The sequence below is a fragment of the Nannospalax galili genome, unplaced genomic scaffold (genome assembly GCF_000622305.1).
Source record: "Nannospalax galili isolate Female #2095 unplaced genomic scaffold, S.galili_v1.0 scaffold252, whole genome shotgun sequence".
Lineage (NCBI taxonomy): Eukaryota > Metazoa > Chordata > Mammalia > Rodentia > Spalacidae > Nannospalax > Nannospalax galili.
This window is the reverse complement of record NW_008333886.1, coordinates 3,379,568-3,400,957: the sequence shown is the minus strand read 5'-3', so window position 1 is coordinate 3,400,957 and position 21,390 is coordinate 3,379,568. Positions and strand designations below refer to the sequence as shown.

Below are 21,390 nucleotides of genomic sequence, written 5' to 3'. Positions count from 1 at the left end.
CTATCTATCTATCTATCTATCATCTATCATCTATCTATCTTCTATCTATCTGTCTATCTTATTATCTATCATCTATCTATCTACCTATCTATCATCTATCATCTATGTATCTACCTCTATCATCTATCCTCCATCTATCATCTATTTATCTACCTATTATCTGTCTATCATCTATCTATCTATCTATCTATCTATCTATCTATCTATCTATCTATGATCCTATCTATCTATCTATCTATCTATGATCTATCTATCTATCTATCTATCTATCTATCTATGATCTATCTATCTATCTATCTATCTATCTATCTATCATCTACCTATTATCTATATCATCTCTCTATCATCTGTCAATCATCTATTATTTGTCTATCATTTATGAATCTATGTATCCATCATTTATCTGTCTACGATATCTCTATCTATCATCTGTTTGTATATCAACCATGTATCTACTTATCTATGTTTTCTCTGGATATCTTTTGAGAAAACATCGAAATCAATTTAAAATGATCGGTTGAAAAACATGTTAAGTATAAATCAGTGTACTGTGAACTTAATATCAGTTCTTTTGCCTGGTATTCTGAGATATCAAAGTCATTTTTAAGAAATGAAATGAACCATTAGAGGTTTTATTGCAGATTCATCCCCCCAGGCATTCAAGTAGGAACAATGCTGGTGCTATTGGGAGGTCATAATAGATCCTCTCCACCTTTTCCCCCTAGGTAAACGAGCCATTCTTCGTCAACGACACAACCTCAATTATAACTATTATTCTGTGCCCATCCAAATACGAGACAAACATGGTTTAGCTGCAAAACACGTATTGTCAGTGAGAGTGTGTGACTGTACAACTCCATCCGAGTGTAGAATGAGTGTTAAAGAGGAGAGGGACGCTAAACCAAATGTAATACTTGGAAAATGGGCCATTCTCTCCATGGTGCTGGGGTCTGCATTGTTACTGTGTAAGTATAAGCTGTACAGAGAATTTTCAAAAAGTCTTATATTCGGATTATTTTAATTTATGCCAGAATGAAGAAATACTTTCTTTAATATTTAAAATCTTTTGTAGGTATTTTGTTTACATGTTTCTGTGTTACCACTGCTAAGAGAACAGTAAAGAAATCCTTCCCAGATGATGTAGCCCAGCAAAACCTAATAATATCAAACACTGAAGGACCTGGAGAAGAAGTGACGGTAAATCAGATTTAACGTCCACTGAATGGAATCCTATGGTGATCCGGTGATCATAATTTGATTATTCTACAATCACAGTCATAATAATAATAACCTGGAGCACTGATTGACTTGTTTCAAGTACTCTATACACTTGCAATCATTTAGCATTGGCTTTAAAGAGCTCCATAACAAACCAAGTAACATATCATAGAACACATGGTCTCACTGTTTTGGAGGCTAGAGATAGTGATGACAACATTGGCAGGCCTAGGTGAAGGATTGTCTTGGACCCTCTCCTTGCTTCTGATTCCTTGGCTTATAAAGCAAACCTTCACAGCATTATCTGGCATGCATCTTGGTGTCCAAGTTTTCCTTTTTGTAAAAACACTGGTCCTATTAGATCATAGATTCACCTAATCTGGTGTGACTTCATTGCAATGTACATGATTGCATCTTCAATAGCCCTAGGGGTAGGACCTCAGCCTATGTATTCTTAGGAAGCAGAGTCTAACCCAGAATGCCTATAATGTGGTTTCTAGCATTAGCCCGATTTTACATGTAAGGAACAGAGGAACATGGTGGGACTGTCTATGGTGGCAAAGAAATGAAAGTGAAAAGTGGGTTTCAATTCCATTGATTCATTTTCTAACTCTTCCTTCATCTTTAGGAGGCAAACATTAGACTCCCCACTCAGGCATCCAACATCTGTGACACCAGCATGTCTGTCGGTACTCTTGGTGGCCAAGGGATAAAAGGACAGCAAAGCTTTGAGATGGTCAAGGGAGGTGGACATCACACCCTGGAGTCCAGCAAAGGAGGCTTGCAGGGAGCAGCAGAGACTGGCCGCTATGCATACACAGACTGGCAGAGTTTCACTCAACCTCGGCTTGGCGAAGTAAGTCCCCAAGTCTTCAGGTTCCCACTGAAGTCAAACATGATGCATAAATCAGGATTTCCCAAAAGTTTACTCCTCCTGCACCTGGAACACAACACTTTTTATCTTCGGCACCAGCATAGACACAAATGGCAGATCCAAACCCAGAGAAAAATGCTCTTTAAAGTTCAATTTTCAAAATACATTTTATGAGACTTGAGGACTTTTTTACACATATGTGCTCAGGAGATTTAAAGACTGATATCTTCTTTACCAAATATTAGCAGAAAAAAATCTTTAGTGAAAAATGTAATGAACAGATCATAAATTGCTACCATTTTGCCAGTGTGCTTTAATTCTTTATGTAGTTATGAAATCTTGCCTACTGAAATCAGCCAGACAGATCAGTAAGCTTTTATTTTAGGCCCTGTTTCATTACTTTGTGCTGTTTCATTCAGGCTGATGATATAAGCCAGCTTAAAATATTACACTAATATAGCTGTATATTACTATATTTATTAAATATGCAATATTACTATATTAGACTGTTACAGCTATGTAACAGCGTAAACCTAAGAATCATAGCCTACATTGGTTTCCCCCACATATACAAAGAAGTCACAGAGGTAAATTTTAACTACACACTTTATGTTCAAATGGGAAATTGTAAATTATTTATGTGATGTATGCATAGACTTAATTTTCATAAATGTGTTCACTATGAGCATTTATTTATTTGCTATATTTTTAAGAATTATTATAATATAGACCAATCATGTGCATTTTTTATATGTAGGAATCCATTAGAGGACACACTCTGATTAAAAATTAAACAGTAAAAGGTAAATCAAAGACATCATTTTTATGCTAGTCTGTTTAGGTGCCTTTTAAAAAACATAATAAAATGTACTGTTTTTCCATACAGAAGGTGTACTTGTGTGGCCAAGACGAGGAACATAAGCATGGTGATGACTACGTTCGTTCGTATAACTACGAAGGCAAAGGCTCCATGGCAGGCTCTGTAGGCTGCTGCAGTGACAGGCAGGAGGAGGAAGGCCTGGAGTTTCTAGACCACCTCGAACCCAAATTTAGGACATTAGCAAAGACGTGTGCAAAGAAATAAACAAATGTCCCCATTAATCAAGTGACATCTACAGAGACATACAGCGAGCTCATTGAATGTAAAAAAGACAGCAACCTGTAGAAATGACTTTGCTCATTGAAGGCAGAGTCATGTATAGATAAGGGTGCTTTGACAACTGGGGTTCCCTAAATTCCCTTGTCTCTGGAACTCACGTTTTCTCTAGATGTGATTGTTCTTTTTTTTCCTCTGTGCATGCATGCCCTGTCATTTCAAGACCAGACTGTGTGCTCTTACACCTCCTGTGGTGTTTGAAAACTCAAGCTCTTTTGCAAGCTATGCAAGGCTATGTGGGGGAGCTGGGCATCATGAAACCTTAAAACGTGAATTTGCATTTTGTATATACCAATGAAATATTTTCTTCAAAATCCTGGGGAGAACTCTGCTTCTAGAAATAGTTTCTTTAGTGCCACTATATTCTTTTTTCTCTCCTGGCTTCAGAGGATGTTTAAGTGTTTTGGGGTGTAGCCTTCATTTGGTGGACAAGCTTGATTTTGCTACACATTGTTTCACTCCTGAGCAGAGTGTCGCCTTCATTCAGGATTCCCCAGAGCTTAGTCCTTGGGTCTCTGCCCATGTGGTCGGGATCCTGAGGCTTCTGCTGCAGTGACTTGGATCAGAACAGCTCATACCTTGAGCTGAAGAGATTTCCCAAAGATTCCACGAAAACATTGCAACCCTGATACCCATGGGCTGACTTAAGCTCACTAGTATATTTTATTTGTCCAACAATGTGCTATTTGGGTGTTTTCCCTTTAGCTTGGCACAGATCTATCATTGCTGTGGCTTTCAGCCAGTGTGTTCATGCCTTTGTCCATCAGCTTTGACAGCATCACGCAGCAACTCTGATACACAGGCCTTACTTAGCTTAAAATACACCAGCATTGAGTTAACATCCATATTGGAACTTAAAACTCAGTCTATGTTGATGAGTACTTAAAAAAATGGAATATCAGGAAAAAATGCCAGATAGATATTTGTTAAAAATATTAAATCCATTGACATGTACCAAACATATTCTGAATTATGAATTTATGAATACATGAACACAAGGAAAGAAATAATAGTTGAAGGCATAATATTTTAATAGACTGTTATTTTATTAATCTATAAAGAAACTTTATATTTAAATGATATTGTATTAGTCGTTCGTGGCCAGTTCTGCAGATCCACAAACAGTAACAATGTATATCACATGGAAATTTCTCATTCAGACAAAGCTGTTTTTTTAAGTCCACTACCTGATATTTGTTTAAAAACAAACCCCTGCTTTTTTTTAGTTTAGGCACTAGCTTTAACATTCTCTAAGGACATGTGCCTGTTGATGGGAGACTGGAGACTGAAACAAAAAGAGATGCAACTAAGAAGTAAGGTTTGATTTTATACGTGTCCCACAGTGTATGACTTTTACAGTCACTGTAAGATAACTTTGGCCTAGTCATACAGTCACTGTAAGATAACTTTGGCTGGTGATGTGATTTCTATTGCTTGAGGTACATACTAGTCTGGCACTATGAATTTTGAAATTTCAGGATATAATAGAACCAATTTGGAAATACATCAAATGTCATAGTTATATTTTTGAATGTAGAGACAGAATGTTCTCTGAGCAATAAAAAATAATTAGCTGAACATTAACTGACGTATGTTGTATATCTTCACATTGCTCTTGTATTCACTGAAATATGGAAAAGAAAATTTATGTGAACAAAAGTGTACAATGAGTGTCCACAGGTCGGCAAGAAAAGGCACTTTAGTGTATTGGCAGAAAGTGTGGGAAAGGAATTTGTATTAAGCAGTTTTAGCTATTTAAAATATTTTCAAGATATTACTAAAATTTATCTCACAGGGGAACTGTGATTATTGTTTGATTTCTTTAACCAATTCTAAGTAATTCTTTCTTTGTACCCAAATTAAATGTTAAGTGTATGATTTGTGAAACCCACCAGACTGCTTGCAAATTTAGTTTGTTAATAAAGTACTGTATTTCATACAAGTTACCAGCTAATTGTTGATTAATAAATTAATCGTTGCAATGTGCTTTCTATATTTGAATGTGTGCCAAGGGACTGCACAATCCAATGTTTCTCATCTTGATTCAGACTTCAAATATTTTATGTGAAAGAATTCCCTGGGAACATAAGGAGAAAAGAATAATGCAGTGTATTACTCACCTTCCTATTGTGAGAAAACACCAAGAAAGACCAAGGTCATTTATAGAAAGAAGAACTTATTTGCTTTCCGATTCCAGAGAGATTAGAGTTCATAACGGCAGGGAGGCGTGGCTGCAGAGGTGGCCAGAGCAGAAAGTCAAGTGATCACATCTTCAAGGAAGCCTAGAGCCATGGGGAATCAATCCTGCAAGGTTTAAGAACTCCCAAAGCCTACACCCCCAGCAAGGCCACACCCCCTAAAATCTCCCAAAACAATGCCACCAACTGGGGGCAAAATGTCCAAATACTTGGAGCCTATCAGGGACATTCTCATTCAAACCACCACATGCAGTTTCTGGGAGCTTCATTAAACACTTCTGAACCTTGCTGAATTTTAATTATTTTGAGTTTTTAAAAAGTATTTCATAAAACTTCAATATGTTTACTTATAGACAATGCATTTGCTGTGCTTTTTTGAAAATTATCAAAATAGATGTTTTAGAGTTGAGGATTTTAATTTTCCCTTTTATAGCATGTCTGTTATAAAAGTGATACCTGTAGTACTTGAAAATCCTAAATGAAACTAAAGAAATGGAACTGTGTACATTGTGGCTTTGGTTCAGCCTTTTACCTTCTTCTCTGCTAAATCTGAAGGAGAACTGTACTTGATCAGATCTGCCTCTGCCTTTCTCCTTAGGCAGGAGCCAGGGAAATAGCCGAAGAAGGCGTTCTGAGGAAGGACAGACCTGCACAGTTTTCAGGGCCCAATACAGTTACTGAGCATATATTAAAAAAAAATCTTGGAATCGATGTTATTTGCCTAGAAGATAAAAACTGTGCTATATTACCTCAAATCCTTGTAACCAACAATAATAACCATTTTCAGACATTACATACAAATTGTAAGTAAAGAGTAGCAGTAAGAAAACAAATGTGTAAAGTGTATTTATCATATCTACTGTGTGAAGATAAATTATTTAAAACCTGCATTACTTGAGCTATTGATTGATGGGAGTAAGACACCCTTTGATAAGACGATTTATGGTGTCAGAGCCTATTTACTCCCTAACTCTAGAGAGAAAAGAAGGCAAAGGAACCATGGCCTCCCTCTGTCTACACATGGCCTGAGAAGATACAGGATTCCGATGTTTGTTTTAGTTGCTGCTGTGCAACTGTGACATCTGCAACTCTGGAATTTTATTTGCCCTTATTTAGGAACTTTAAAAAAATAAATATTTTTATTAACTCCTTGAGAAGTTCATACAATGTATCCTGATCATATTCACCCCAACCTCTCCCCTTAACTCCCCCAGACCCACCCCTACCTCCCCTGTCAACTTCGTCTTCCTTTTTTTATTTAATAACTCGCTGAGTCTAATTTGTGCTGTTCATATACTTCCGGGTGTGGGACCATCCCCTGGAATATGGTCCACCTATCAGGAACCACACCCTTAAACAAACATGACTTTCCCACCCCCAGAGGCCATCAATTGTGTACCAGTATTTTGTCTGCCTCTATGCATACAAGTGCATCACCTGCTCAGCTCCAGCCTTCAGAGGCCAGTAGAGTGCCAGAGATCCCCCGGAACCGGAGTTATAGACCATTGTTAATTGCCATGTGGGTGCTGGGAACCAAACCCCTGTCCTCTAGAGCAGCCAGTGCTCTTAACCACTGAGCCATCTTTCCAGCTCCTCATGAAAGGATTTCTTTATCTGACTTTGCTACTCCTAAAATGTGCAGAGAATTCAGAATTGCATAGAAGATAATTGTTACATAGTTCAAAGTGCCTTTTACAAGATAGGGCTGTGAGTACATTCCACCAGGGGTAGATGACCCCCAGCAGGGGAATACTGTGTTCTGGGCCTGCCAGGGCTCTCACTCTTCATGTTGGAGACCAGCACCAGCAAGCATCACCTTGGAATATCTAGAAATTCAAATTCTTGTTTCCTAGCCTAAACCGATTGCATAGGAAGGTCTGAGGTGAGACCCTGCCCCAGCTTGTGATGCAGCTCACCCTGGGGACACCTGCCCTGCTGTTCTTTCTCTCAGTGCTCGCTCTTAGATTTGTAGTGTCCTGGGTGCCCAGCAGCATTAACATCATCCAAGAACGTGTCAGGCAGGGGAGGCTCAGGCCTCACCTCGTCCTGTGGAATCAGAATCTGTATTTGAGAAGATTGCCAGGAGATGTGCATGTGCATGAAACTTTGATAAGCACCACACCGGGGCGTGTAGTATAGTTAAATTTTAAAAAGTGATGTTCTCATTGCCACAATAAGTTTGTTTTGTTCATCCATAATAAGGAACAATCTTATTTGACAACAAAATTATGTAAGTTTTGGTCAGGCCTTTCCAACGGATGTATAAAATTAAATCTAATGACCAGGTTGAAGAGCCCGGACTACTGAAACCAAAGTTACTGAGGCTGTTTTGGCAAATGAATGCTTTGATATAATCTCTCTTTGGTACAGTTTGTCGCCATGAATGTTTTTAAAGTTTTATTTTGGTGGGTGTGGCTGATGTAGAATATCATAGGTGGTATGGTAAGAAGTTCCCAAAACCAGTCTTCTGTGTTAAGTAAGCATACTCTGTCATGGTTTCGTTCCTTTTTTTTTTTCTTTATCAGACTGGGAAATCATACAGAAAATACAGGTCTATGGAAGTGGTTAGTTTGTACAAGCAAGAGTGAGAATCTGAGTTCGAATCCCAAGTGCCTGTATAAAAATGGGACTCATGGCACAAGTGTCTGCAATCCCAGCTCTCCTACTAGGTAGATAGGAGGTGGAGAAGAAGTCTGAGGGCCAGCTAACCTGTTGTAAGCAACAGTAAGACTATAAAAGACACCTGTCCCCAACCAAAGTGGAAAGTAAGAAACAACACCCAGGACTGTCCTCTGACCTTCACATGTGTACACACACATACACACAACTTTTTAATAATTTAAAAATTCTAGGGCCAGTGAGATTGCTCATTGGGTAAAGATGCTTGCTGCCAACCCTGACAACTAAGTTCCATCCTTGAAACCTACATGGTGGAAGGAGAGAAGAGACTCCTGTTAGCTGGTTTTCCAACTTCCACACATACACCATGAGGTATGTGTGTATGCATACACACACACAGACACACACATGAAATAAAATGTAAAAAAATTTTTAATAATCCAATGTACTGTTGTTAACGTACTATTGTTAAAAATTGTTAATAATCCAATGTACTGTTAACTAAATTACTATTAATGATTAATCACCAAATGTTGTATATACATTATACATTTTTAAAGAATTATTAAATATACAATGCTAATTATTAATATTAAATGGTAATTTTATATTAATGTTTCAGTGTAGATATATTTTAAATTCACTGTTAAGAGGATCCTTGTTCTTGACAAACATATGTGTGCTGCTATTTTATGGGGTTATGGCAGAGGCTGCAAGTTGTCTACCACTATCTCCTAATACCATTTTTTTCTGAGAGAGTTGTACATAGTACAACACCAGTTGTACTACGAGTGGCTATGTGCCTAGCTAAGACAGTGTTATTTACCACCCACCTGATCTAAATGTGATTATGTCTTAAATTCTGAAGTGTTGTGTATGAGGCTTCAGGCTGGGGGTTTGTAAGGAAAGCTACTTAGCTGTGGGCCACACCTTTTCTGCTTCCCTTATTATATTTAACTTGTAGATGTAATGCCCGGTGAATAGGCAACCATTTTCTGAACTGCAGATTGGAAACTAGGCGCCAAAAGTGGTAGAGGATAAGGACTGATAAAGCAAGGGAGAGCGATGCATGCTTGTAATTCCAGCGCTTGGGAGACTGAGGTAGCGGTCTTGAGTTCTAAAGAACCTGGGCTGTATAAGGAGACCCTGTTTCTTAACAAATAAATGATAGAAGGAAGATATAGGTAGAGAGATAGATGATAGATATATAAAGAGGTATGTGATGGATAGATGATAGATACATAGATAAAGTTAAAACTAGATCCTTGGTAGCTATAGAAACTTCAGTGTACCTTCATGTCTAAATTAACTTTAAAAACTTACTTATTATTATTATTACTGTATTTTATGTGTATGAGTGTATTGTCTGCATACGTGTACGTACCATGCCCTCAGAGGTCAGAAGAAGGCATTGGATCCCCTGGAACTGGAGTTACAGATGGTTATAAGCCACCATGTGGGTGTTGGGAATCAAACCTGGATCTTAGGCAAGAACAGCTTGTTGCACTTAACCACTGAGCCACCTCCTCAGGTCTAAATTAACTTTTGTGCATTTCAGTTATAAAATTTTAGCTTTTCTGTTGTATGTAGCCGATTCTAAGCTGATATATGATGAGAACAAAGATTGACTGCACAAAAGTACTTTACTTAAGTTAGGACTCAATGAAGTTAATCTGCCAGAATTCACTTGACAGATCTAATTCCTTACTTTTTCTCCCCCTTCCTTCTTTCCTTCCTTCCTCTCGCCCTTCCTTTGTCCTTTTGCAAACAAGGTCTCACATAGTCTAGGCTGACACTGAACTTGCTATATAACCGAAGATGACCTTGGACTTCTTTTTTTTTTTGAAATTTTTTAAACTTTTACAAAAACTTTATTGAGACTTTCATACATACATATGAGGTGTTTTGATCAAATCCATGCCCACTCCCTCCCCTCCAACGCCTCCCATATCTCCCCATCACTTTTTTCTTTTTCTTTTCTTTTTTTTTTATTTATTTATTTTTATGGGGCTTTTGGATTCTCTAAGATTCCCCTCTCTGAAGAGGTAACCCTAAAACCTTTTAAGGATGAGGTAAAAGTTCCAAAATACTTCTGACAGGCCCAAGGACATTTTGACTTTTAGCCAAGAAACTGGCTACTTTTCTTTGGGGTCTTTTTATCCTAACTGCCTAGCCAATTCCTACATCCTATTCTTATCATGTCATCCTCTGAAGAGGGCACCCAAATCACCGATAGGGATTCAGGCTGCAGACCACTCTGGCTTCTTCCATGCTGAACAGGGATGCAGGATGAGGCAACTGGAGTACCCCTTCAGTGGGTCTATCTAAAAGACTCCCAAATTGCATAACTCTTATCTCTAAGGGGAAAAGAAGGTCTTTGAATCCTGAATAGGAGATGTGAAGGAGAAGTAAAGGCAAGAGTAATTAGCATTACAAGTTCTAGTCTAGGAACTAGAAAAAAAGTCAGAACAGGGCAATTTTCAAATGTTCATATGAAAGTCCATCGGAATTTCTTGACAAGGGCTTCCAAAAGCATCCCTCTACTGGGGTCCTCCTCATTTTTCTTTTGTCTTTCAAGGCTGGACTCTAAGTGATAGATTCAGGATTTGCTTTCAGGTATTTTGATAGTTGTTGGAATGGTTAGAATCAGTGTCAGTTCCCTCTCAAAGGCTTCTAGATAGGGGGAGAAAACAAATTTATCCATAATTTTAGAACAATAGCTGGTTGTCCCCCTTAGCTACAGGAGAAGAAGATTTGAAGTCTTACATCTGAGCAGCACTTTCTGGTTAGGAACAAAATCATCAATGAGAAATATTGTCTAACTTTTTATATAGACTTAAGCCTAATCCCTTGAACTCTTAAGTACACTGATGACTTTACTCTTTGGTTATACTTTCCATTTGGGTGTTTAAGACCACAGAGTTGGCCCAAATAAATCAATTTATTTTTACACTTAAGGTCATTTGAGGGTCTGTTCCTCAGGAGTTACATGGGCTTGGGAGGAGCTCCTGGCTCCTTTCTTTTACCAGTTCCATCTATGTGAAGATAAGTCAAAGGTCCTGTTTGACCATGTCTGGCTTCACTTGGAAACATGAGTGAAATGTTTCCTCTAAGTTGACCCTCCTCTTTGTAGACTGGACACTGGTTCAAGTCCATCTCACGGGGTCTCCATGTCCTCCCTGAGGGGGACTCACTTTTAAAAAATTATTTACATATCTATTTATTTGATGTGGAGTGTTTCGCCTGCATGATAAGAGCACCCATGTGGTACAATGCCCACTGAGGCCAGAAGAGTGCACTGGATCCCTTGGGACTTGAGTTATAGGCAGTTGTTAGCTGTCATGTGGGTGCTGGTAACTGAACCTGGGTCCTCTGTGGACCCAGGGCAGCTGTGGTTTTAACGGCTGAGCCTTCTTTCCAGCCTGATCTAAATTTCTGATCCTCTTTCCTTAGCCTCCTGAATGCTAAGCTCATAGGAATGAGTCACCATGCTGGTAAGTACACATTTTCTTTTGATTAAGAGTTCAAACTAATGAGATAGCATTTTGATAGTATGTCAGGGTTCTTCTGAGCAGCCCTAAATTAAGGGAGGTATTAGTCACTTCCTGGGAATAAAAGGTACTTAAAGGTACTCTCTTCTGGCCTTACTAAACCCAGAAGCTGACCTTACAGGACTGATGAGACTGGGAGTCACGTGCAACCTGGCTGTGTGGTCCTTTGTCAGATCATTGAACTACATTTACTTTGATACTTCAACTTCAAAAAGAATTCTGTTCGCTGATTTTATCAACCAAATTACAATGTTCTTAAGTGCAAAGAAATGTATTCATTGCTGTATCTCCCTTATATTTATGCTTACCATGGTTTTGTTTTTGTTTTTGCTTTTCATTGTGTTGGAGATGGAATCCAAGATCTCACGCGTGCTCAGCACAGCTTTTCACCTGAGCTGTGCACCGAGGTCCAAGGTTTGTTTTTAAGTTTTCGATATACCTTGTATTTATTTTTATTTAATATTTTACTTATTTTTTATTTTTATGTGCATGAGTGTATTGCCTACACGTATGTAAGTGTGCCCATGTTGTACAAGGTCAGAAGAGGGTGTTGGATCCCCTGGAACTGGGGTTACTGATGGTTGTTAGCCACCATGTGAGTGCTAGGAACTGAACCTGGGTCCTCTGCAAGAGCAGCCAGTGCTCTTAATGACTGAGCCATCTCTCCAGCCCCATGTATGGTATTTAATCTGTAATCGATATAGTAAGTCAAAGCTATAAATGATAGAGTCAAAACCTTTCTAAATAAACTGCTTAAAAATGAGCATGTCACTTGCTGCACTATGCTCTGTGAATGGTGTGATGTAAGGTCCGAAGTCTTTCAGTTTGACTCAGTTCTGGGTTGCAACCTGATAGCCTGAGGCATTCTTTCATTCTTCAGTTTTTAAAATAATGGGAAATAAAAGTAAATAAAAATTCTCTTTTTCATTCCTACTGCAACGCCGAACATTTTTTAAACGCTTACTTGGATAGGCTTCAGCCTTCAGAACAAACAGAAACTGTGGCAGGTTCAGCCTGTGACAAGGCAATTTAATGGTCTTGCCTTATGACCAATGGTGATTACATCTTCTGATTAAGTGAGTTGCAGTTCTGTTGTTCTGTTTATAGACTATATAAAAAATATTTTTTAAATGAACACAGTGGATTGGCTAGGACTCATGTGGCTCTGTGTAACAGGCAAACAACAGCGACTTAAGGAAGGTAGAAGTTATTCATTTTCCCAGTTCTATGCTGGATTATTATCTGGGAGTCCCTTGGGCCACCCTGGCCAACAACTCAAAAGAAGGTATCTCCTCTGGCATTGTTGCTTGTTATGTAGCCTTTAGCTATACATATGGACACTTAAGAAATTATATTGGCCCCTTTAATATTTGGTTATACTTTCCTTTTGGGTGTTTAAGGACATAAGTTAATTTTTCTGTAATGTAAACAAGATGAATTCTGGGCTCACATAGAAGCATCTTAGTGCTACTAATGTTCTGGAAATCTTTTCAGTGCACTGCTATCTTTTATCCTAACAGCTTCATAGACATAAGATGGTCACTACAACTCCAGCCATCACATCCTTCTGCAAAGCAATTGCCGAGAGATCTCAGTAATCTGGAATTCTACAATGATCTTACTCTATGAAGACTAGAAAACCAGACAGAAGAGACAGATTTACAAATCAAATCATGACAGCACGTAGGTCAGTTGTAATGAGAGAAGTGGACACCAAAGGTTGGGTGCATACAGAAGATTCGTGGGCTTTTACCTCCTCGGAAAAGTCAGGTCTGGCTCGCTGGGGTGGCAGGAGGCAGCCTTCGTGTTGAAGTAGAAGACCAGCACCAAGCAGAAGCAAAAACAACCCAAAGCAAAGCAAAACAAAGAGCCCCAAGGCCCAATGGTGCTCCCCAAAGCACAATTAGAAAGCTATTATTGTGGGGAATAGGTGGGAGAGTCGGTCCAGCTAAGATGGGTTCCATGAGACATGAGGATTCCAGGAGAGCCACCATCCAGGCGCTGGGCAAGAAGTGAGGGGGAGGAGACAGGCTGGATCTGGTGACTGACTCTGGCTTCTCTCTTGAGCAAGTGGGAGGACCACTAAGCCATTAACTTCAATGAGGAAAGCAAAGTGTTTTGTTACGGAGTGATACTGGCTTCAGATTAGGATATTCTGAATGTGAGGTATTTATGAGAGTTTCATGTAAGTCCTTCCAGTGTCTAAGTTAGAAATCAAGGAAACGCTACCTGTGCGCTTTGTGTTAGTATTCAGGACCCACTATTAGAAACTCATTCAGGGTAGAGGTCACAGTTTATTCAGCTTTCTAAATGACTGTGTGAACTCTTCGTTCTGTGTAGGTATCTAAGTGTTGCTTCTGTGCCCTGCCGGTGAAGCACGTGCCAAGCGTCCCGCCCTATGCCTATTTCCTCACACTCATCTAAGCCCTCCTACCCTCACTGTAAGCTTTAGGATTTTGTTATGAAAGTCAAGGTAATCGGTGCCGTGTCAGTGAGGATGATGATTTGATGAGGAGGAGGATTTGAGAAAGAGTCTCATGCATCTGCTCAGGCTGGCCTTGAACTTCATATGTATCTGAGGATGACCTTAAATTCCTGATCCTTCTACTTATACCTCCCAAGAGCTGAGATTACAGGCATGCAACACCATGTCCAGTTTATGCAGTGCTGGAGAACAAACTCGAGGGAGATTGTGCTTATAACTTCACAAAAGATAAAGGTGGGAACACGCAGGAGTGTTCCTGTTGGCTTTGCTGATTAACGGTGACATTTTTCTCTCCCATCTTTCCCCATTAAGACTCTGTCCTCCAGGCACAGTGACATCTGCTGTCCTGAACTCTTCCTTCTGTCTCTCAGCACTCTGAAACCCCATTGTTACTGGTTTCTTCATTCTTTTTGCATTTGCCTCTTTACCATCACACCAGATGTCCTTCAAATTAAAGTCATTACATTTTATTCACAAAGCTTCAAAGGAAGCCAGGTGTAGTAGTACAACTCTGGAGAGAGAGAGGCAGAGGTCAGTGTGGTCGACATAATGAGTTCTAGGTCAGTCAGGACTATATGGTGATACCCTGACTCAAAACAACCCCCCCACCAAAAAAAAAACAAAACCAAAAAGATGAAATAAATTTAAATATTAGAGATACCATAAATAAAATAAGTTCAGAATATATTACTGAATTTTTCTAGACTAGCAATGCTACTGATCAATTTCTTTATTCTGCATTGGTGTTATTATTTTAGGATTATTGATCTATTTATTTTATAATCTTCTTAGAAGTTTAGTAAGATTATTTGATTCACTGTGGGATTATAATAGTCCTAGGAAGCAGTGATTATCAGTTAAAGTCAATTAACATCACTCTCTTCCTCCTCCTCCTTCTCCTCCTCCCCTTCCTCCTGCTCCTCCTCCTCTCCTCCTTCTCCCTCCTCCCCCTCCTCTTCCTCCTCCTCCTTCTCCTCCTCCTGCTCCTCCTCCTCTTCTTCCTGCTCCTCCTCCTCCTCCCCCCTCCTCCTCTCCCTCCTCCCCCTCGTCTTCCTCCTCCTCCTGCTCTTCCTCTTCCTCCTCTTTCTCCTTCTTCTTTTTCTGCTTTTTCTCTGAGCCACAGTGTCCCTATAGCCTCATCTGCCCTGGAACTTGCTATGTAGACCAGGCTGGTCTCAATCTCACAAAGATCTACCTGCCTTTACCTCCTGAGTACAGGGTCTAAAGGCATGTGCCACCACACCCAGAAACATCTTTCTTGAGGACATTTGATTTAGTGATCATTTTGGAATATGCTGTCAAACCACCTTTCTTTTGTGATTATGTGTGATAAACAAAATAGTCATATATAGTAACTACCAGATTTCATGTCTGGTTGTCTTGTGATCACTGAACCTTACAGCTCCTCCTATTTTTGGATAACTGTTGACTTCTTCCCTCATTTGTCTTATTTTATAGTTCCTTACATTATTGTTTTCTGATTACAGGATAGAAACAAGTATATACTAATACTTAATATACCTGTACATCTGCACATGTATATACTATATATATACATGTATATACTAATACTTAATATATATGTATATCTGCACATGTATATACTATATACACACATGTATATACTAACACTTAATATATATGTACATCTGCACAAGTACATACTATATATACATGTACATACTAACACTTAATATATATGTACATCTGCACATGTACATACTATATATGCACATGTATATACTAATAATATATATGTACATCTGCACATGTATATACTATATATACATGTATATACTAATACTTAAAATATATGTACATCTGCACATGTACATACTATATATGCACATGTATATACTAATACTTAATATGTATGTACATCTGCACATGTACATACTATATATGCACATGTATATACTAATAATATATATGTACATCTGCGCATGTACATAAGCACCATCCTGCTCAACCTTTGCTTTGCTACCTCTTGAAATGCATAAGATTCAAATATACTAGAAGACACTAATACTAACACTTAATATATATGTACATCTGCACATGTACATACTATATATGCACATGTATATACTAATAATATATATGTACATCTGCGCATGTACATAAGCACCATCCTGCTCAACCTTTGCTTTGCTACCTCTTGAAATGCATAAGATTCAAATATACTAGAAGACACTAACTTTCCCTCTTTGTCACCCCACCCAGTGCAGCTGTGTTTCTCACCCTGATACCTCCCTCTACCCATACAAGAAATGTGTTGGATGTGTCTAGAATGTGTCTTTCTGTTTGTATAAAAACATGTTATTGTTTTATGCAAACTTTTTCTTGTCTACTTACATTTATACAGAATTCAGAAATATTCTATTTCAGTTATTTTACTGGGTTCTATGATTTTAAGGATTATTTATACTGTCATGTAGAGCCTGTTATTCCAACTTGGTAGAGAGATGCCAGGGTGCACCAGTGACAATGGTTTATCTATTTGCTCCTCAAAGATGGGAACTCACATTTTTCCTAGCTCCTTTCCAACAAACAACCCTTTATAGAAGTCAATGAGAATTTCTTGGGGGTCACACAAGTCAGAGAAGACTTGTTGGCCTGAGGATAAAACAGCCATGTTAGACGACTTTCCTGAATACTGGATTAGCTTTGTGATGTTAGCAGACTTCTTAGATTATTCATATCCTGTCTTCCTTTGCTCTCATCTAGCCTCTTCATTTGTGCTTAACAGGTTTCAAAGAATAATTTATTATTTTATCATACCATTCTCCCATTTCCTGAAACACATTTTTGTTTGTCTTTGCGATTCCTCTGTTTTAAGATGCTTGGTCATACTCTTGTCCATTTGTCTGTCGAGGCTCTGTTGCATCCTTCTTGTCATGCTGAAGTTCTTGGTATATGCTCAGTACTTTTTGCTTCTCTGTTTTAGTCACAACAAAATGTCTTCTCCCAAGCTAACATCTGTCACTGACCTTGTTCAGGGTATACTTTATTAAACAGAAAGCTTGAATAAATGAAGCCAAATGTATCTTTTCAAGATTTATCTGGGCTGGAGAGGTGCCTCAGGGATTAAGAGCACTTGTTATTCTTCCAGAGGACCTGGGTTTGGTTCCTAGCATCTACATGGTGACTCTGTCACCCTCTTCAGGCCTTTTTGGGTACTGCACACACAACAATATATCAGCAATCAAAACCCTTGTATAAAAAACATAAATAAATCATTAAATAAAGATTTCTTTATGATATATGTTGTTTAGATTTTATCTTGAAAATCCTTTTCTACTTCCTGGGCTGTATAGTTGTTCCCCTACAATTGTTTTCCATTAACTTCACGTATTTTCCACCACAGTACAGACTAACAAACTCAGAGGCCACTTTGTACGTGGGTTTGAGTAAGGACCCAGTTTTATTTTTGTCTAATAGTGAGTCTGTTTCCTCAATGTGGCCACTCAATGATTTCTCCTTTGCTTCATAGTGTCTGCATTAGGTAAGATTCTCTTGAGGAAAAGAACTGACAGAATGCATGCGTAATGCAGAAGAGAATTTACCAGAGTGATTTATGCAATAAGGTCTGGGTAGCGGGACAACGGCTGTCTGTATCTGGGCTAGAAGCGTCAGTAGTCCCAACCTGGTGCGGAAGGGCTTGAAGGTTCTTGGTGAGTTGCTGGGCTTCAGACCACATTGGACAGCTGAGGACGCTGGGATCTGATGTCAGAGGAGGGAGGTAACAGCAGCAACAGGAGAAAGATGGACACACATACCAGGCAGGCAAGGAGCGCTGCTTTTCTCTCAGACCCTTACAACTGGATGCCCCTGAAGGTGCTTGTCACTCTGGGGGAGGGTCTTCTCCCCTCTGTTAATCCTTCACGGACTCTCTCCAACAGAACCACATAGACATGTGTCTCTTTTTTAAAAAAATTTTTATTTATTATTTGTATGATTGTATTGCCTATGTGTGTGTCTCTTTTTTTAAAAAAAATGTATTTATTATTTATATGAGTATATTGCCTACATGTGTGTAAGTGCACCCACATGATGCAATGCCCACAGAGGTCAAAAGAAGGTGTTGGGTCCCCTGGAACTGGAGTTATGAACAGTTGTTAGCCACCATGTGGGTGCTGGGAATTGAACTCTGGACCTCTGCAAGAGCAGTCAGTGCTCTCAACCACTGAGCCATCTATCCAGCCCCAGAGGTATGTCTCTTAATTGATTCTAGATCACATAAAGTTTAACCGTCAGTGTCTGCTACTATTTTTTTTAAGATATAGGTTCCCGTTTATATGCTCATTCTTGAATTCTAAGTTAAAATTGATTAGCGTATTTGTCTATTGTTTTAAGAAACAATGATGGGCATTCTTGGTAGGTTCATCTTACATCCTTATCAAACACATATATTCAAAGTATTTGAGAAGGATTAGGAACTCCCATTCTCCCAAATGTGACTCAACACATAATTCTAGTATGCCAATACACATGGAGGCTAGACAAAGTAACTACTTGCAAAAAAAAAAAAAATGAGCAAAACGTGTCACATATTTGTTATTCATTACTCATCTTGTTCATTCCACAAATACTCAAAAGTCTACTGGGTGTGGGAACTGTGATAGTGTGGGAGAGATAATGGTGACCCAAGAGAAACAAACCATTACAATCAAGAACTGTAATTTCTGGGGGTTGGGGAGTTAGCTCAGTGGTTAAGAGCACTGGCTGCTCTTGCAGAGGACCTGGATTTGAATACCAACACCCACGTGGTGGCTAATAACAATCTATAATTCTAGTTCCAGGGAAATTCAATGCTCTCTTCTGACCTCCTCTGGCATTGTGTGACGTGGGTGCACTAACATACATGCTGGCACTATACTCATACAAATTAAAAAAAAAAGACAATGAATAAAATATTTTTTAAAAGAAATGTAATTTCTGGTGAGAAAGAAATATTAATCAACAACTTACTCCAACAACTTTATCATGGTATTGGTGACAACTGTTCTGAACTAGTGTCAGGGGCTTAATGAAATAGATTTGATCTGGTAGGGGATAAATAAAAGTCAATATTTGTAGGGTGGATGGAAGTTAGGCAGGCCAGAGCATAGGAGGGGACTTCTGGTGAAGGAAAGAACACAGCACTTACAGGAGCCACATGAGTGCAAGGGTCTGAAGAAACACAGACATCCATGTGCAGCAATACTTAGAGATGCAGTGATAAAAACTAAACTCAGAACAAGAAACAGCCTAGTCAGGCTACAAGAGCAGGCACAGACAAGGAAAGAAATCTAGGACACATTTCAAACAAGCCAAGATCTCAGTGCTCCAAAGTATGTTACCTTCCCAAACAGCAAATTTCTTATGTTGGGGTCTATATGAGAGTAATATTTAATAGTCCGCAAAGAGTATGTTAGGTGCTTTTGTCTGCTGTGATCAAAATACTTGAAGAAAATAATTTATAGCAGAAATTGGCTTGTGGTTTCAAGGTGGCCTTGATCTACCATGACCCCAGGAAGGCCAGTTCATAGAAGTCAGAGTGTGTGGTAGAGACACCTCACATCCTGTGGAACAGGAACAGAGACCAAGGGCCCAGAGGATATAACCTGCAAAGGTTGCCCCCAGTGACCTACTTTGGCCAACTAGGTCTTCGTTCCTAAAGGTTCCACAGCCTGCCAAAGTAGTTCTATCCCAAAGGAACACAAAATATGACTTGGGAGAGACATTTCAGATTCAAACAATAATAAAGTGCCCCTTATATTGACAATCTTTTATCTTTGTAGAACTCTGTTTATCATCCACTTTGAATTTCATTTGTGATTTGTCTTTCCTTTCTAAAAGAAGCCAACATGATATAGATATAAAGCGGAGGATAGTTTTTGCCCTGTTCAGTTACTTCCCAATTTGCTGGTGCCTCCATTGGACAAGTGTCCTTCCTGCCCACTGGCCATTACTGGCGGCACCTAGAACCAAGCCTAGGGGACAGCAAATCCCTAATAGATTAGTTAGTACCTAAAACAGATGAATGGAAATGCTGTCATCTTAAGGACACATCCTTTTATAGACTCTTAGTAAGGGAATATGGCAATATATCAATGGCATCTATTAAACACAGACCAGTTGCTGTGAACTGGCTCCTGCTGTGTTCACCACAATTGTCTCTGAGTCTGCTCAGTAGTGTGATTCCTTTTGAGATCTACAGAATGAGAAGAACTATAATAAGTGATTACGCTTGATTTCATGCTTAACTTATGATTTCAGAAATATACTTTGAAAAGTAATGGAACTTGACTTCACTAGTATACATCCACAGACACACATATACACACATAGACACACACTGATACACACAGAGACACATTTAGACAGACACACATAGACATATACATTCACATATACAGACATACACAGACTCAGACATACAAACACACACATATACACACACAGACCCAAACATACAAGCACACACACAGATACACACAAACACAGACACACATAGACACACACACACATACATGATTCAAACAAGGGTTTCATGAATGCCAAATATGAGCCCCACACTCACACTATTTCGTCGATGCCAATTTTGTAAAGCAAGCTCCAAGTAAGTACGTATAGCACTAGAACAGAAAGAGCTTATTTAGTGGAAAATATGAAAAAGTTTTCTGGCACTGGAAAGAATTCCTTTTTAAGACCTGGTGCACATTTTCAAAACGCACACAAACCATGCCATCTTATCTTAGCTTTATGAAGTTAATTCGTTCTTGCCAAAGGAGGCCTTGGGTGGCTGTTGAGGGGAAGGGGGCTGAAGGGTTTGGAGTGGTGAGTGAATCAGCTCTAGCACTGAATTCTAGAGCAAAGCAAAGAACCTCCTGGGGCGTACTAGAAAGCAGGTGGTGGGAACTGTCACAGGGGTCAGATTGGGAAGGGGTTGTTGCAAGTGTTCAGAGATGGGTAGTACAGTGTGGGGGAGTGCGCTGTCCACAGTAGCCGTGCTTAGGGAGCATTTAGAATGTTTCGTGCTTGGTTCTGGATACATTCTGCACACGCACCATTAAATCCTTGTGACAATCTGAGTGGGAACAAGTGTGCCTTGGTTGCTGTGACCCGCAGACCCTTTTCCTCTCTACTTCCACTTGGCAGCAACTGAACTAGACAGCGCCCTTCAGTCCACACAGTGATGGAGTCCTCCTGAAGACCACATTTGCCCACATGGTCTCTCTTCCATAGGCCCTGGAAGTTGGGGGATTGTCAACAAATCACAGTTCTCAGTGAGAGCTGACTGTGTA

General features: G+C 39.2%; 1 protein-coding gene across 2 annotated transcripts in view; it reads left to right on the top strand.

The window, feature by feature from the left end:
- The window catches only part of Dsc1 (desmocollin 1), a 29,262-nt gene extending 26,086 nt beyond the window's left edge, over positions 1-3,176 (top strand). Inside the window, exons 13-17 of one of the 2 annotated variants that reach the window (XM_008828836.1) lie at positions 726-965; positions 1,073-1,197; positions 1,847-2,074; positions 2,850-2,895; positions 2,979-3,103. In XM_008828836.1, coding sequence (XP_008827058.1) covers positions 726-965; positions 1,073-1,197; positions 1,847-2,074; positions 2,850-2,885 — 629 coding nt within the window. In that variant the 3' untranslated portion in view covers positions 2,886-2,895; positions 2,979-3,103. Of the gene's footprint in view, positions 1-725; positions 966-1,072; positions 1,198-1,846; positions 2,075-2,849; positions 2,896-2,978 lie in introns of both variants that reach the window. The other variant, XM_008828834.1, reaches the window with a different exon arrangement.
- The last annotated feature ends 18,214 nt before the right edge of the window (positions 3,177-21,390 follow it).